General features: G+C 37.4%; 1 protein-coding gene across 1 annotated transcript in view; it reads left to right on the forward strand.

The window, feature by feature from the left end:
• LOC101736542 (ubiquitin carboxyl-terminal hydrolase 35) overlaps positions 1-16,832 on the forward strand; it is a 36,099-nt gene that overhangs the window by 10,937 nt on the left and 8,330 nt on the right. The window contains exons 3-11 of the mRNA XM_004929945.5: positions 125-268; positions 3,103-3,326; positions 3,897-4,055; positions 4,934-5,104; positions 5,780-5,970; positions 8,311-8,490; positions 11,268-11,420; positions 12,727-12,869; positions 15,103-15,499. Of these exons, the coding sequence (XP_004930002.2) occupies positions 125-268; positions 3,103-3,326; positions 3,897-4,055; positions 4,934-5,104; positions 5,780-5,970; positions 8,311-8,490; positions 11,268-11,420; positions 12,727-12,869; positions 15,103-15,499 (1,762 nt within the window). The remainder of the gene's footprint in view (positions 1-124; positions 269-3,102; positions 3,327-3,896; positions 4,056-4,933; positions 5,105-5,779; positions 5,971-8,310; positions 8,491-11,267; positions 11,421-12,726; positions 12,870-15,102; positions 15,500-16,832) is intronic.

Genomic DNA, 16,832 nt, shown 5'->3' on the forward strand with positions numbered 1-16,832 from the left:
AATAATGTTTAAAGATACAATTTCAATTAACGGTTAATAATAAATTTGTGATCGTATATTATTAATATTACGAACAATGCTATAAAACGTGTTTCATTATAATATAGTTTTGTTTTCGTTCTAGCTCTTGCTACGGGAAACGAATGGAATCTACTGCAGTCAATTGAAGAGTTCTTTTTGCGCGTTGTTAACCACGTCCATTGCACTTTGCGTCACGAAATCGTAACAGCCGTACTCGACAAACTGTATTCGTTTATATCGGACCCGAGTGAGTTTTTTTTTTATAACGTTTTATATATTATTATGATATTTGTGAACTGAATTTTCCGTACGGTAAAATCTGTTGAGTCTGTAAATGTGTGAAATGCTCGCGAGATTTTATGCGCACCACATTTGAGCCGCAAACATTGGAACAAGTATTAGATTATTTTTTAATTTTAATTGAAAGTAAGATATATATATATATATAAGTGGGATATCGGTACTTTTTGGTTAATTCACACTGGCACACGAGTTTTATTTTTAAAAGAAGAAAATATAAATGACAGATATAAGTTGGACATAACGATGTTACGAATGTGTATGTAGTATTTTTTGAAAGAATAAAAGATTTTGTTGTTAAACTAAATATCCACTAGATTTCGCCATACCATCCCACATCTTTTTGGGGGCTCGTCCGGGATGGATACCGTTCAGGATGTTGTTGGGTGATAAATCACAGTGGATTGATGAATTTTTACAGAGATAAGTTGACTGCTATAGTGCATTTTCGTTGTGCATCCAAGACTTGGAGACGTGTAAAAATAACGATTTTATGATGAAGTATTATTGATGAAGTTTTGTGTAACATTATTTTATGCAGACTTATTATGAAGATTACATAAGATTATTTACTGAAGATTACCTACTTAAGAAGAAGACTAATTTTGAAAATTGTTATTAACGACTACTACGACTATTTCTTTACGAGTTCAACGAGACTATTATCTTTTTTTTTGCATAAAAATCCTAAAGTAAAAAATGCCTCCTAAGAAGAATAATGATAATGACGAAAGAGAAGACGTCGAGGTGCACATCTCGTTTCGTGATTTGGAGCAGTCCATGACACCTTTCACCGGAGATGATACTTACCCGATTTCGGAGTTTTTTGATGAATTTGAAGATGTTGCTGATTTGATGAAGTGGACTAAAGTGGAAAAATTGATCTATGCAAAGAAACTTTTGGGTGGAACAGCAAAGCTATTTTTAAGATCTATTGGTAGAGTTAAAGACTATCCTACTTTGAAGGAAGCCCTTATTGAAGAATTTGGCCCTAAGTTTAATAGTGCTAAGATTCACAAGAACCTTATTTCACGAAAGATAAAAAATGGTGAAACGTTACAACAATATTTTTTAGTTATGAAAGAAATAGCACTGCATGGAAGAGTAGATGATGCTGCTTTAATGGAATACGTTATAGATGGTATCAATGATCCTGAATCTAACAAAGCAATTTTATATGGAGCTACAGATTTGAAAGATTTTCGAAAGAAGCTAGACATTTACAGTGATTTTCGAAAGAAGCTGGACGTTTACAGTGATATTCGGAAGAAAATGAGTACACTATCATATCACCAGGCAGTTCCGCAAGTAAATGCAGATGCAGGGACATCGCCATCAAGAAAACCGCACTTTAAAAGATGTTACAACTGTGGTGATTTAGACCATCAATCCCCCGGCTGTACAAAGGGCATTAAATGCTTTAAGTGTAATGAATTCGGCCACAAGGGCAACGAATGTAAGAGTGATGCTAAAAAGTCTTTAATTATTCAGAAGAAAAACGAAGAAGAAAAAATCCCTTACAAGAAAGTGTTATTGAATGGAACAGAGATGGTGGCTTTTATCGATACAGGTAGTGACGCGAACCTTATTATACAATCAGAATTTGAAAAAATTGAAAATAATATCCAACATTATGACAAGAATTCAGAAGTTCGTCTTACGGGTATTGCTAACAAAGAAGTACTTATCAAAGGTGTTTTTACTACTCAGCTACAGATTGATGATGCTGTTACGGATATCAAATTTTACATTGTGGAAGATGATATAATACCTGTAAAGCTGATCATTGGCAACCCCATACTGCGTGAATTCGAAGTTAAGTTTACAAGAAATGGAATTATAATGGAGAAGATACCACTTTGTGCTATTGTTGTTGAGAAGGACGAGGTCAAAGAAGACTACAAGAAATTAAAATTAAGAAAAGAAGATTACAAGAAGTTAGAGAAAGAAGATTATAAGAAGTTAGAGAAAGAAGACTGCAAGAAGTTGGTTAAAGTACCTTACCAGAATCATTTGACACAAAATAGAATACTGTACAAAGAGAAGAATGGAAGTAGTTTTATCGCTGTACCAAAGAAGATGGAAAAAGAAATTATAAGAGAGAATCATAGAAGAGGACGACTAAAAGTTGAAGATTGGGAATGGAGGAGGTCCGATACATACGACTAGCCTTGCTAATTTTATTAAGCTATGAACTGATTCGTCTGAGGCAGACGAATGGGTAGGAATGGCCGAGTGGGATATCGGTACTTTTTGGTTAATTCACACTGGCACACGAGTTTTATTTTTAAAAGAAGAAAATATAAATGACAGATATAAGTTGGACATAACGATGTTACGAATGTGTATGTAGTATTTTTTGAAAGAATAAAAGATTTTGTTGTTAAACTAAATATCCACTAGATTTCGCCATACCATCCCACATATATATATATTGTGAAGCTTAGCGTTTAACTGTTTGATTATCGGCAAGATAATAAAAATTATTTAACACGTTCACTGCGTTTTGCGGTTTAATATGATCCACGCGGGAATCTCCCCTGGCACGGCAGTCGAAATCGCGCTCTTTCGCTCGACGCGAGAGGTGACTATGTTCACAGTTCTATAGTTATGGGTATATTCAAAGAGGCCTGTCAGATCTCATACGCACTGTTAAGAAGTCCAATCGTTCTACGAAAAGCCTCATATCCACTGGCTGAGAGTCAGAAAAGGCCCAGCAGTCAATGTGTTAAAATAAAAACACTTAGGTTATTGTTAAGTTTGTGTTGTGTTTATTTTTAGAAAGCCACATTGGACCTCAGACGTCTGTCGTGTTAGTTGTGCTCGATGGCTTAGACGACGCGGCCACAATGTCGAACGCACGTTGGCTGGTCCAACAAGGCGAATCCGGACCGGACGGCGCTGGATTGAGGGCTGCTCTATCAGTCCTCTATTGTTGGATGCACAGCTGGCAAGGAACACCTTTGCTCGGCGACTGGGTCATGGCGTACATAAAAGCTTTGGAGGTAAGAAAAAATAACACAATAACTTATCTTAAATCTTAATATCTTAATATTTACGGTAGGCAGCGGCTTGACTCTGCCCCTGGCATTGCTGAAGTCCATGGGCGACGGTAACCACTCACCATCCGGTGGGCCATACGCTCGTATGCCTACAAGGGCAATAATAAAAAAAAACTTAGAAAATAATTTCCGTGTTTATGATCGTATTCCGTATAATCTACGCGAGCGTGATGAAAAGTTCTTGTAGTGCTTACGACGTGTCACAGATAGCTTTGGTAATTGAATGTATTTGATAGATTTACAACAATAAATACAAATAATACTTACAGCGGCTGGCTTAGACTAAATAATAGCTTTAAACTAGTCGACATAGAGATTGGACATTCGTTTCTTCGGAGGTTTTTGGAGGTGAACTAAGACGGGAGTTTAGATAATGTATTTTAGGTATTGGTAAGGTATTTTAAGTCGAAAATAAATTTGCAAGGTTCAGTATATTCTGATGATAGTTTTTTAAAGTCATGATGCCTATTACGTTTTTTAACACTCTTATAAGATTGTTTTTTTTTCTTGCAGGAAAATGAAAAATTCGAAATATTACTTGATGTCTCTCTCGAGAACCTAGAGAAGTTATTCTTGGCTTTGGGTGAACCCGGAACTTTACGGACTTCGGAGGCGGACGTTGTCATTCACATCTTGGCGTCGTTACGAGAACAGCAAGAGGCTCTTGATAAGGTACTTGATAATAGTTTCGTCGTCGTGGCCTAAAGGATAAGACGTCCGGTGCATTCGTATGTAGCGATGTACCGGTGTTCGAATCCCGCAGGCGGGTACCAATTTTTCTAATGTAATACGTACTTAACAAATGTTCACGATTGATTTCCACGGTGAAGAAATAACATCGTGTAATAAAAATGAAACCCTCATGTGAGCCCGCGTGGGTAGGTACAACCACCCTGCCTATTTCTGCCGTGAAGCAGTAATGCCTTTCGGTTCGAAGGGTGGGACAACCTTTGGTACTATTCTGAGACCTTAGAACTCATATCTCAAGGTGGGTGGCGGCATTTACGTTATAGATGTCTACCACGACGCTCTTATTTTAACGACTGTGTTTTGCCATACCTTTTTTTACTACAGTGAATCTGTACTAATATATAAAAATCTACAGTGGTTTTTACGGATGTTCCGTTATAACTACTGAACCATGCATCCGACTGACTTGAAACTTAATATCCATGTAGAAAATACATGTACTTAATGGATAGGCTAATATTTATATGAGTGTTGGACGACTCCCTACACCAGTTGCGGGGGCGTTAATAATGATAATCTTTTTGGTGGTGAGAAATAATAATGTTAATTTTAAATGCCCAGCGAAGCGGGCGGGTACAGCTAGTATTTTAGAAAATTGGACATCGGCGGATTTGCATACTTGTTGATCTTTAATTGAAAAACTGTCTATATAACTGCCTTTAAACCTTCTTTAAATATCTGTAAGCGTACACTGAAAACTTATACGCGTTCTCGTTTGCCTAGTCGTCACACGTTTGATGTTATGAATGTATCGCCAATGATTCTTAACAGTTTTTTTTTTCTTTTTTTTTATTGCCTAGATCGCCACGAACGTCAGGAAGGTGCTCGGGAATCTGGCCGCGGACAGTCGACAAAGCAGCCGGCAACACTTACAGAACGTCGTCGATATAGTCAATGCTATGGTCGACTACAAAATGGAACCACTCAAAGGAGAGCCATTGGAAACCTTCAAGGACAAATACGAGGATTTGGTGAGACTCGCAATTGGATTTTTATCTTCACAATAATCAGTAAAAAGACGGAAACAAATTAAGATCGCCTCAGATTTAAGTAAGTTGTGTAGGCGTTTTTTTATGATACTAATCGGAGAGCGCGCTATTGTACAGTGACGTCGACGTTCAAATGTCAAAGACCAATTTGAATAATTATCATAGCTGTGTCATTAAATTAATTTGTTTTGGAACAACATGGAACAGGCTACATAAGATTGGCGACAGCTCGCATATCTATTGTTAGCGTTTGTACACAATAAAAGCTTAATCTAACATTGTGCTAATTATTTTACTTCGGTCAACGTAAATCGCATACTTGTTAAGGAATTTTCATGTTCCTAATAAATACGAGTTGCGATATTTATATACAAAAAGTGAATAATAATGATTCATCTAAAGAATACATTTTAAAATGTCGGTGTTAGTTATTTACTGTAAACGTGACCTAACGAGTGACGTCATATGTAGGTACACACATACAGCAATCGAACTATAATACGAAAGTTGTTATTTAATCTTACTTAATGATAATAATATTTATTAATAAAATGAGATATTGATTAATATTTAATGAAATGATAAAAAACCATAGTTTTTAATTTTTACGAACTTTTTTTTTGTATTTTATATAATTTTTTTATGTTCTATTTGTAGATTTCATGCTTGGAATATCACATGGCATCCCGATGGTCTCGGTTTAAGCATCTCCCGCCATGGAGGCCTCGGGGACTCCCCGCATCGCCTCCGAATTCGAAGCAAGCGCCGGCTAGGAAAGTTGGCCTCCTGAATTTGGGCAACACGTGTTACATGAACAGCGTCATGCAAGCCCTGCTCGTTACCAGACAGTACGTAAAGACAATTATATTTTTAAGTCCAATAATTATATAAAAAAAACGCAATCTTTCGCGAAATAAATGAAAAATAGCTCGTTGTCTCTCTCTGGCGTTATAAATATAAGTTTGACATTTATTGCTTGTACTGAGTTGCGCGCGCTCTTGTTATCATATGCTTGCGAATTTCATGTATTTTTGTTTTAATATTTATTACGCTATTGTTTTGCTCGCTCTCAAACATGCGTAAAAAACATAGTTATATTATATAAATATACTAGCGACCCACTCTCGCTTCGCTTCGGAAAGTCTAATTTATTATTGATTTCTCCACTATTTAATGGATGTTATTATACATGTAAACCTTCCTCTTCAATCACTCTATCTATTAAAAAAACCGCATCGAAATCCGTTACGTAGTTTTAAAGATTTAAGCATACATAGGGACAGAGAAAGGGGCCTTGGTTTTATACTATGTAGTGATTTATTATATAAGTATTAGCGGTATGCAATATGCAAGACAGTAAATACGAGGGTCCATAAATCATTTACAAGAATCGAGTTAGTCGGATGTCGTCAATTGTCCAATATATTATATTATTATATTAATAGGATCAATTTCGTTCTTGAGTTTGCAACTGACTCTTGATATTTTATTACGTTTCAAGGGTGATTTAGTTGTATGCAGACCGTCTAAGGAAGTGTGCCGACGACGTCAATCACACTCATTGTCAATTATAATGTGCACTCAAATATGTTTGCATGTAAGATATTAAGCGAAATCACCTCGCACTCGCCTCGAGGAAATTCGATTGTCATGAATATATTAACACGTCACGATTCCCTAGAAATCTCACTAATATCTGTATAGATTAATATCGATTCAGTTAAAATAAAACACGAAATACGTAGCAAACAGTTTAATTCGTAAAAAAAAATACAGTTGTCCCACATTTAAAATAAATTGAATCACACAACCTGTTCTTTTTTTGTTGTTGTAAGTTTACGTATGAATTGTAATGTAGCGTGTGAAACATTCAAGAACTTTATTCATTAATGAAACTTTAAACGGCACACATGTCATTTCTGAATAAATAAAAAATGAAAAAAAAATAAAACAAATGAAATACAGTGTCAACATTTCGAATGCATTTACCGTTTTTCATTCGTTGCCCGTTCCGATTGAATATACAATAAGGTGTGTTTGTGATGCGATGTTTATTTCATTGCTGACGACAATGAAGTATCTCGATATCCTGTTTATCATCGTGACAATGAAAATATTTGTGAAAAACCGTGGTTTTTAATACTATTTTCATTTGACATCCCAAAATTATCATACCTACGACAACTTCGTATCGTATCGTATCGCTTTTATGAGATATGCATTTTTTTAAAACGAATATTGTTTGTAAGGGATCGTTGGGTTGCCGTGGAAACCGACGATCTCCTCGGTGACCCGTTGTAGCGTAGTCTGATTGTAGTGTTGACCGTGGGAATCCCCCTATCTGCTCGAGTTCTGATCCCCAGCGGAGATCGGACGTCCGGTGAGAGATTGCAAAGGGAGTTATTTGGTGGGTAGGTCCCTAAAAACGTCATTGGATACTGCGGCTCGTCAAGACGTCCCCTAGGCGAGAAAATCTCATGCATGAAATTCGGCCGCTGCCTGAAAAAAAAAAACAAAAAGCAATCGTAAGATCGGAATCGCTTGATGCTACCTGTCTTAATGACATGCCATAATAATGTTCAATTCACAACCGGCTTATATTACCCGGCTAAACGATCTAATCGTTTAGTGTACGCTACAGTACCTAATACGAGACGAAACAGTTACTTACGTTGGTAGTAACTGATCCGGTAGGGTAGAGCAGTACTTAGCGTGATTGATTGGTGGGCTGAGAGTCGTGGGTTCGATTCCCACTTCGGACGAACATTTTTGTAACGAATATATATTTCTTTGCTTTGTATTTGGGCGCTTAATGTTTTTTTGATTTATTTTTTTGTTTTATTGCATGTAGTGCGATTTATTTGCGTCCAGCTAGCTGTGCGAAATCATTGAATTGGCAATGCGTAATTTAACTTCTTCAACGCAAAGCACATGGCTTTTTTTATAAATAAGCCAACGTAAATAAGTGGCTTCGACACGAGTCATACAGAAAGCGAATTCTACAAAAGCGGCGATATTGTGTTATTTTAAATTGAACAAAAAAAAAAAACAACTATAACACGTAAGGTATGCTTGCGATTTTTAATACCGGCGAAATGGATAATCGCTAGTTTCTCCATCACTTGCAGCATTAACGAGTTGTTGGTGTGAAATCCGGTGTTCCGAACGTTTTTGTTTGTTTGTTACAGCTTCAGCACACACGTTATGATGAAAATGAACGCCGTACCGTACTGGTCGAAGATGGGGATACTGTTCGCCAAAATGATGCACTCCTACAACACGAAGCTGAATCCTGACGAATTCTTCAATGTCGTGAAGCCTCCGTTCTTCACAGTTAATAACCAACACGATAGCTCTGAGTTTTTAGGGTAAGTCCTCGTGTGTATTAAAATCTTTTTATATCTTGAAGTCGTCGTGGCCTAAAGGATAAGACGTCCGGTGCATTAATATCTAGCGATGCACCGATGTTCGAATCCCGCAGGTGGGTACCAATTTTTTTAATGAAATACGTACTTAACAAATGTTCACGATTGACTTCCACGGTGAAGGAATGACATCGTGTAATAAAAATCAAACCCGCAAAATTATAATTTGCGTAATTACTGGTGGTAGGACCTCTTGTGAGTCCGCACGGGTAGGTACCACCGCCCTGCCTATTTCTGCCGTGAAGCAGTAATGCGTTTCGGTTTGAAGGGTGGGGCAGCCATTGTAACTATATTGAGACCTTAGAACTTATATGTCAAGGTGGGTGGCGCATTTACGTTGTAGATGTCTATGGGCTCCAGTAACCACTTAACACCAGGTGGGCTGTGAGCTCTGCCACCCATCTAAGCAATAAATAAAATAAAAAAACTATACTCTATACTAATATATAAATCTACAGTGGTTTTTCCGCATGTTCCGTTATAACTACTGAACCATGCATCCGATTGACTTGAAACTTGGTATCCATGTAGAAAATACATGTACTTAAAGGATAGGCTAATATTTATATGAGTGTTGGACTCTCTAATAATAATGACAATAAATAATAATGTCAATTTTAAACATCCAGCGAAGCGGGCGAGTTCGGTTAGTCTTTTTATATAAATCGATATTTTGTTTAAGTGATGGAATTCATATGATGTTGGTAACTAGTTAACAATAGGCGGGTCGTATTATTCACCCACCTAAGCTATAATAAATGAAAGTTAAATATGCAAGAGGCAATATAGTGTTACTCACACGTAATAGTGATTACTAGTAAGCTACATTAATGTTGCCACATTAATATAAACATTAAATTCGATCTGGGAATCGAAAAATTCCTGTATCTCACTAACAAAACAATCATTTCTTGAAATGATGCATCAATCGAAATTTTCGAACAGCATATTTCGGACCGTTGGCCTATCGGGCAGAGAAAAACTTGGCTTCCTGTTTAATTAAATTCTATTTATTTAAAAAAAGTCACGCGGTAGTCAAACAAACGACATAGAAATAAGGTTTAGCTCTCTAGCCCGCTTATAATGGCATTATGAGTACCTATAACGAATACACGTCCTTACGGATCCATCAGATCCAATAGCCTTTGCATTAGACGCCTTTAGCTCTTAAGTTAGGAGCAGGCTTAGGGACCCCGGTAACCGTGCAACCTAACCTAAGCATCAGCCCGCTGAGTTTTTCGCCGGATCTTCTCAGTGGGTCGCGATTCCGATCCGGTAGTAGATTCATTCGCGAAGCAGCTGCTCTTGAGTTGTTAGGTCTCCTTCGGATGCGCTCGGGCAGCTGTTAGCAAATCCCGTCCCTCCTGGCTGAGCCTCTGCTCGCTCACCTATCCTGGTGAAACTGGAAAGGCCTTCGGGCCATCAGTAATCATGCCATTATCATCCATTCCATCAAAAAAAGCTATAACGAATATAATAAATACGCGATCGAAAGTTAATAAAATAAAGCGAAGATCAAAAGTGCTCAGATTTAAGTGTTGTTAATTTAAAATCGTTTCAACGAACGATAGTTTAAACGGCGTTTGTTTTTTATTAACGTATACTATTGTGTGCTGTCTGTGTAGGGCACCATTTCCCAAAGTGTGGGCGCTGCAGGCCCAATGGGGGGCGGTAAGAGACCCAGAAAAAAATGGGGGCGTTGTGTAGAGGCTTGGGAGGCGATTTGTAATTTCATCTAGGACTCTTTAGACACCGACTGAGCTCTCGCTTTTAAGTAGGTGAAAAAATGGGGACGCTAAAAAATAATTTATTCTCAAAGTGGGCAGTAGACAAAATAAGTTTGGGAACCACTGGTGTAGCGAAATGAGCAGAGTGGTAATGGTATCTGTATTTAAGACAAGAACTAGAGGGTCTGGAATAAAAGGGTTAGGGAGGAAAATAGGATAACATTTTATATGAGCTAATCTGAATTTCGGGGAGCACTGAGGTGTTTGGCACAAATATAATTTCATATAGAGCCTTGTCCATGTATAAGGATAACAATATTGAATAACTAGGAAAGTCTGGTAGCGATCCGTCGCCACAATGGCTAATTGTACGAAATAAACCGATTTCTTGTATACTCGCGCGTGACAGATCGTACGTTATTAGTAGTAACTACGGATGAAATGCATACAAGACAAACAAAGACAGCATCGAACACTGATTATTACAGATAGATAATACGTTACAAGTAAATTTAGGTAGTGTTACGTTATAATTAAATGAAGTTAATGCACAGTAGATCATTTTAATTAGATTAACTATTAGGGCGCGATCCGTCGATAGATCGACTCTCTTAATGCTTATAAAGTGCGGAACATCGGAATACCGACTAATGAGCAGTTTTTCTTACCGAAACGTACGGACGTCTCTTAGCGCGCGAATGTATGATGCTTAAAAAAAGTTTGTAACATTTATAAATAAACCATTCGATGCAACCGAAAAACTCATCTACATTTAAAGACAATCATTAAGATTATGTGCTTTTTTTCAAAAATCCTTTAACAACCTCTGGAAAAATGTGAAAATAAGCTCAGAATTTAAAGGGCATAATCATTCGTAGTGAAATCACAATTTTGAATGTAAAATGCATTCGAAGCTTAAATAAAACAACAAAGTACGGGTGAGTTAAGGCGAACGCTGGTTCAAAAATTAATCAGACGACTCGCCGGTTCCAGGTATTTGTTCGTGCTCCTCCAGTCCTACGAACACTGTTCGGACGTGAACTTTGATTATTCTCGGCAAGCTGTCATGACCGCCGGCACACGGCAGACCAGATCATCTCACGCGTCACAAGCCTCGCACGCCGTGCAACCGACACAAGGGGCCGGGTAATTTTGATTTAATGTTCCGATTTATGTCCGATATTATATCCGATGATTTAATATTTCAGGTTTACTGGTGGTAGGACCTCTTGTGAGTCCGCACGGGTAAGTACCACCGCCTCGCCTATTTCTGCCGTGAAACAGTAACGCGTTTCGGTTTGAAGCGTGGGGCAGCCGTTGTAAACTTTACTGAGACCTTAGAACTTATATCTCAAGGTGGGTGGCGCATTTGCGTTATGTATGTCTATCGGCTTCAGTAACTACTTAAACACCAGGTGGGCTGTGAGCTCGTCCACCAGTCTAAGCAATAAAAAAAAACACGTGTGGCACTCGGGGACTGCCGCGTTAAAGCTACTGCGTAGCATTTTTTATCAACTTATGCAATTATAATTAGAAAATAATAATTTAATATTAAAATCATAAAAAAACAAGACCACGCTATATTTATAAACATTAACAAAAGCAAACCATTAACTGTCCCCTTCACACTCATAAGCTAGACTGCGCGAGAGAGAGATCGGCAGACTTTTCATGATGCGCATGCAGTGCGACGTCACTCCGCGCGCTTATTCACAAACACTACACAAGCGTAACGTGTGAATGTGTTGAACGCGAGCTACAGGGTAGGCGGTATGGGGGGGGGTGTTAGGTTTTATTTTTAATTTTATAAACAATTTTTAATTAAATAAAAACGGTTTGCGTACGGTTACATGGCTAAGGTTGGCTAAAATCTTGAGAGGAAGGTAGTCCACACAGGCGAAACTGCGGGCGTAAAGCTAGCGATTAATAAAAACTATATAAATTTGACAACAGCAATCCACAACTTTTCTTTTTTTTAATAAAATTTACTAATGTTTGCCGTCGATATACAGGGTTTATGACGGGACTAAATATAAGTATAATAGTTTGCGTTCCTCTACATTTGCTCACGAGTGTGTATTATATTATTAAACCAGTTGACCCGGCAGACTTAGTAGTGCCTCGATCGATAAATAAAAGATCTAAACTTTTGTATAAAATAAACTTAAAACAAACAAAAGGAATCCGTTCGACGGGGGATACATCAAAGGAAAAACAAAAAATTTTATTTTTATTTAATTCCGAGTTTTTTCATAGTTATTCACCTTTTAAAACTTCTCTGGACTTCTACAAATAATTCAAGACCAAAATTAGCCAAATCAGTCCAGCAGCTCTCGAGTTTTAGCGAGACTAACGAAAAGCAATTCATTTTCATATACATATATACATATATTTCATATAGATAAACTATCTCCTATGCTGTATAATCATAAGTGACAATGTTTTATCGCAGCGACGACGCAGGGTCCAGTAATCGAGGATCCCTGTCTCCGAGACCTGGCAGCAGTGTGTCGCGACCGGGTGGCAGTTCTTCGAGAGCTGGTGGCAGTGGGGCACGCGCAGGTAGCAGCCATTCGAGGCCTAGCAGTTCTTCTGGTATGTATTGAAAAAAAAACCATGACAATATTAAATGTTGCTTTCACACAGATTCTAGTTTAGTTTGTTGTTTTTTTTTTAAGTCGTGATTTCTACCAAAACTTATTTACGGTTGTTTAATGAAATTCGGTCCTTAAAACGGTTACATGGATACTTATGAATGCCCAATTAGAGCCAATCACAATTTGTAAAGTTGTAATCGGGGGGGATATGTTTTTGATGTCGAGTTGAATTTCAAACACAGAACACATTGACGCTTTAATTCGGACATTAAAAAAATGTCAGGGAATTAACTTTACGCTAGTTGAAACTACTTTTAAGAGCTAATTACACTTTTTTTTTTCAAATTTTTTAATTCCACCTTTTTTTTTACTAAAATTGTGTGAATTTTGATAATATGAAATAATTAGTATAGGTAAGGTTTTTATAAGCAAGGTAAGAATTATAGTTGTATATTTTGTTTTTATTTGTGTAATTGATTGACTATTGTGTAACATATAATATATCAGTTAGTTTATTGGAATTGATCTCGATAGAACAGATTGTAAAATAAATACTTTGCGAAGGAAAATTTGTATTTGTCTAATGTTCGTTGGACTATACGCAATGTAACATAATGTTGCTGGGTTATTGAGCATGATAACTGGACAAGAGAAGCTTTAGTTATTGATGAAGTCAAACAAGGTCCTCCATTGATAGGGATCTGGAACTCGAATACACTGTGAAATGGGTGAAGGCTAAGCACCAACCTAGACGACCACGGGTGGAAACTAGCTATAAAAGGAACAAACTCAGTTGTACACAGATCTAAGTAAAATTGGTGAAATACTTAGTGGGAAGGAGCACTATAGTAGAATTATTTTGACCGTGCAGTTTGGGTCAAAAAAAAAATCGGAGCGGTGAAGCGAGTATTTCACTCTCTCTTCCACTCACGAGCCTTACGGACGGGCATAGTGATGCGCATTATTATTGTCGATAAGCGTTATCGATAGCGTATTTAGTTTTGTCATTTTGTGGGTTAGCGATAAAAATGAAAGAAAGAATCACTAATCGAACACTTACACCACATATCGCCGCAGCAAGTTAACGAAAACGGCAGAAATTAACACTTTGTAACTTTTCGGGATTTAGTCTTATTTCAGTTAAAAAATTTCACACATTGTTGATAACAACACGTGCAAATATTATTTTGAATAAATTCTGCCGTTTTGATACAAAACAAAAGAGTAGCCATTGTGTCACTAAACAAATTCAGAGAACGAATGCATAAAAACACATTACTCTTCGACATAATGTACTATAATTTGCAGGTAAGTACAAATTACTCTTAACATAACAATGTCTCACCACCCTTCGTATACTACCCCGCCGCCGTGGTACACGATGCCTTCGATGACTCATTTGTTTTTATCGATAACGGCGTTGCGCCCGCGCAACATGCTCACCGCCCTAGCCGGGCTATGTTTTATGACCCAAACTGCACGGACAAAATAATTCTACTATAGTAAGCAAGTGAAAGAACGTGTACATAGGAAACCTTAGAAATTACTGTCTAAAATGTGCCTTTATTGTTTATGTCGAAAATACTGTAATAAATTAGGCAAGACGGTAATAAATATAGAGAGATAGTTAAATAGGAAATTAAAACTAAATTGAATAGAAGAAGTGAGCTGAAATATTAAGTTAAATAAGAGATAAAATGATGATTAAGCAACACATACAGAAATAAACAGATTAGTAGATGAAATGTGAGAAATAGTCAAATGTATGTGTCTTTGTTATCGGTTGGGAATGTCAGCGTAAATAAATAAATACCTAGTAAATCGGATGAAGTCGATTATTCTGATTATTCAGATAATTTTTTACTGGTGTTAGGACCTCTTGAGAGTTCGCGCGGGTAGGTACCACCACCCTGCTTATTTCTGCCGTGAAGCAGTAATGCGTTTCGGTTTGAAGGGTGGGGCAGCCGTTGTAACTATACCTGAGACCTTAGTACTTATGTCTCAAGGTGGGTGGCGCATTTACGTTGTAGATGTCTATGGGCTCCAGTAACCACTTAACATCAGGTGGGCTGTGAGCTCGTCCACCCATATAGGCAATAAATAAGAACGCAACGAATTAAAGCGTTAGTGTTTTTGTGTTGAAATTTTCTTTAAACTAGTCCACGTTATATATTTGACATAATTAAAAAACTAAAAAACAGAACATATCGAGTAAACTAGTAAATTTTCAGGCTCCGGCAACAGCAAAGCAACGTCCTTGGACGTGGACTCAATGATGCCGCCGAAAAAACGGATGCGGCATTTGTTCGATACAACGTTCTTACGGCGAGATTCGATTATAGATACAATGTTCGGTGGGGTTTTGTTGACGCGCGTCGAATGCACCGATTGTCATTCTTCGTCGCTTTCCCGTGACGTGTTCCGGGACCTCCAACTCGCGTTTCCCGATAAGCCCGAAGCGTCACAGCACAGCGTCCAGAGCCTTCTAGAATATTACTGCTCGAAAGAGAGCCTCTCGGGCGATAACAAGTATCAGTGCCGTGACTGCGGAGGCCTACGTGACGCCGAAAGGAGCGTCTTAATCGAAACCTCGCCGAAATATCTAATACTCGTTTTGAAGAATTTCAAGTAAGTTTTTTTGTTTTTTTTTTTTTGTTTGTTAATCGTTTTAATTAAATAATATTCTATTTGCGGTTTATATGTACGCAGGAGTATTTCTTTTGTGTGCTTTCTTTTCTGCAACGTAATTAATTTTATATTGACGTTTGGTTGAACACTTTTATTAGGGCAAGCGAGTCGTTTATTTAAGTTATTCAAAAATGTGAAATGTTCAAAAACATAACCTTGAGATTACAAACTCAAAGAGTTCTGTGAGGATCTGCAAAAAACTCAGAAATTACTATGATGTTTGAGAATCGTTAAAATCATAAATTATATTTTAGTTTCACTGATTCGCGATTCGACATAACACTATAAGATAATAATTTCATAACTACCCACGTAATTTCACGTTAAGATAATTTCAACTAAAGCACTATTCCAATGTGATTCTTATTCATTATTAATGAATGTAGATTGTATTGTATGCCCGTATGAGTAAGTACCACTATTCTGCCTATTTCCAGCATCTAAGTCGTAACGGGTTTGGAAGCCAATTTCATGTTTCACATTGCAATGTTTATTCCGGTTCTAGTAATCTCGTCCACTTATCTAGGCAATAAATAAAGAAATCTTGAATAATGCCAATAAATAATGCCGAGAACTAAGCACACCAACCAAAGGTCATAAGGTCAACAAGGTCATAATTCGGTCCCGGGCGTCAGTGCCGGTAACGGAGTCACAATATTTGAATATGCAATTTCGAAAAGGGCACATGTCGCATATTTTGTCAAATGCGTTTTTTCATATACATGTAGTTTTGAGGCTTACCCTACACCCATATTATAATAATTCCAGTAATTTTCAATTGCTAATTAACACTAAAATATATCTCAGAAGCTAATATTTTAAATTTTACACTGCTTTAGAAAATAATCAGTTTTTTTCATTTCCTGAACATTTTACATTTTCAGAGATGTGCCCTTTTCGAAATTGGATATTTATTTAAATACAGTAGTTAGTTTCCTTACGTGGTTGCTACTAGCAACCAGATAAGGTTACTGTCTTCCGCATTTTAGATATCAATCAGTATTGCCGTCGGTACGAGCGGGCTTTAAATGATGTAGCGGGAATTTGTATATCAGTGTGCTTAGTGCGAGTCTCTTAACGTTCTCGATAGCGTAAAAGTTAACCCAATTTTGTATGCAGTTGGAACAGCGCCCCTAGCGGCAAACGTACGCAAACGATCCCATTCCATACAAATATGAGCTAACGTTTACGCTATCGAGAACGTTAAAAACTCGCACTAAGCACACAGGATAGACGCGGCGGTATTGGGCTTGTTCAGATTCGATCGCGCTTT

The sequence above is a fragment of the Bombyx mori genome, chromosome 1 (assembly GCF_030269925.1).
Source record: "Bombyx mori chromosome 1, ASM3026992v2".
In the NCBI taxonomy this organism is placed as follows: domain Eukaryota; kingdom Metazoa; phylum Arthropoda; class Insecta; order Lepidoptera; family Bombycidae; genus Bombyx; species Bombyx mori.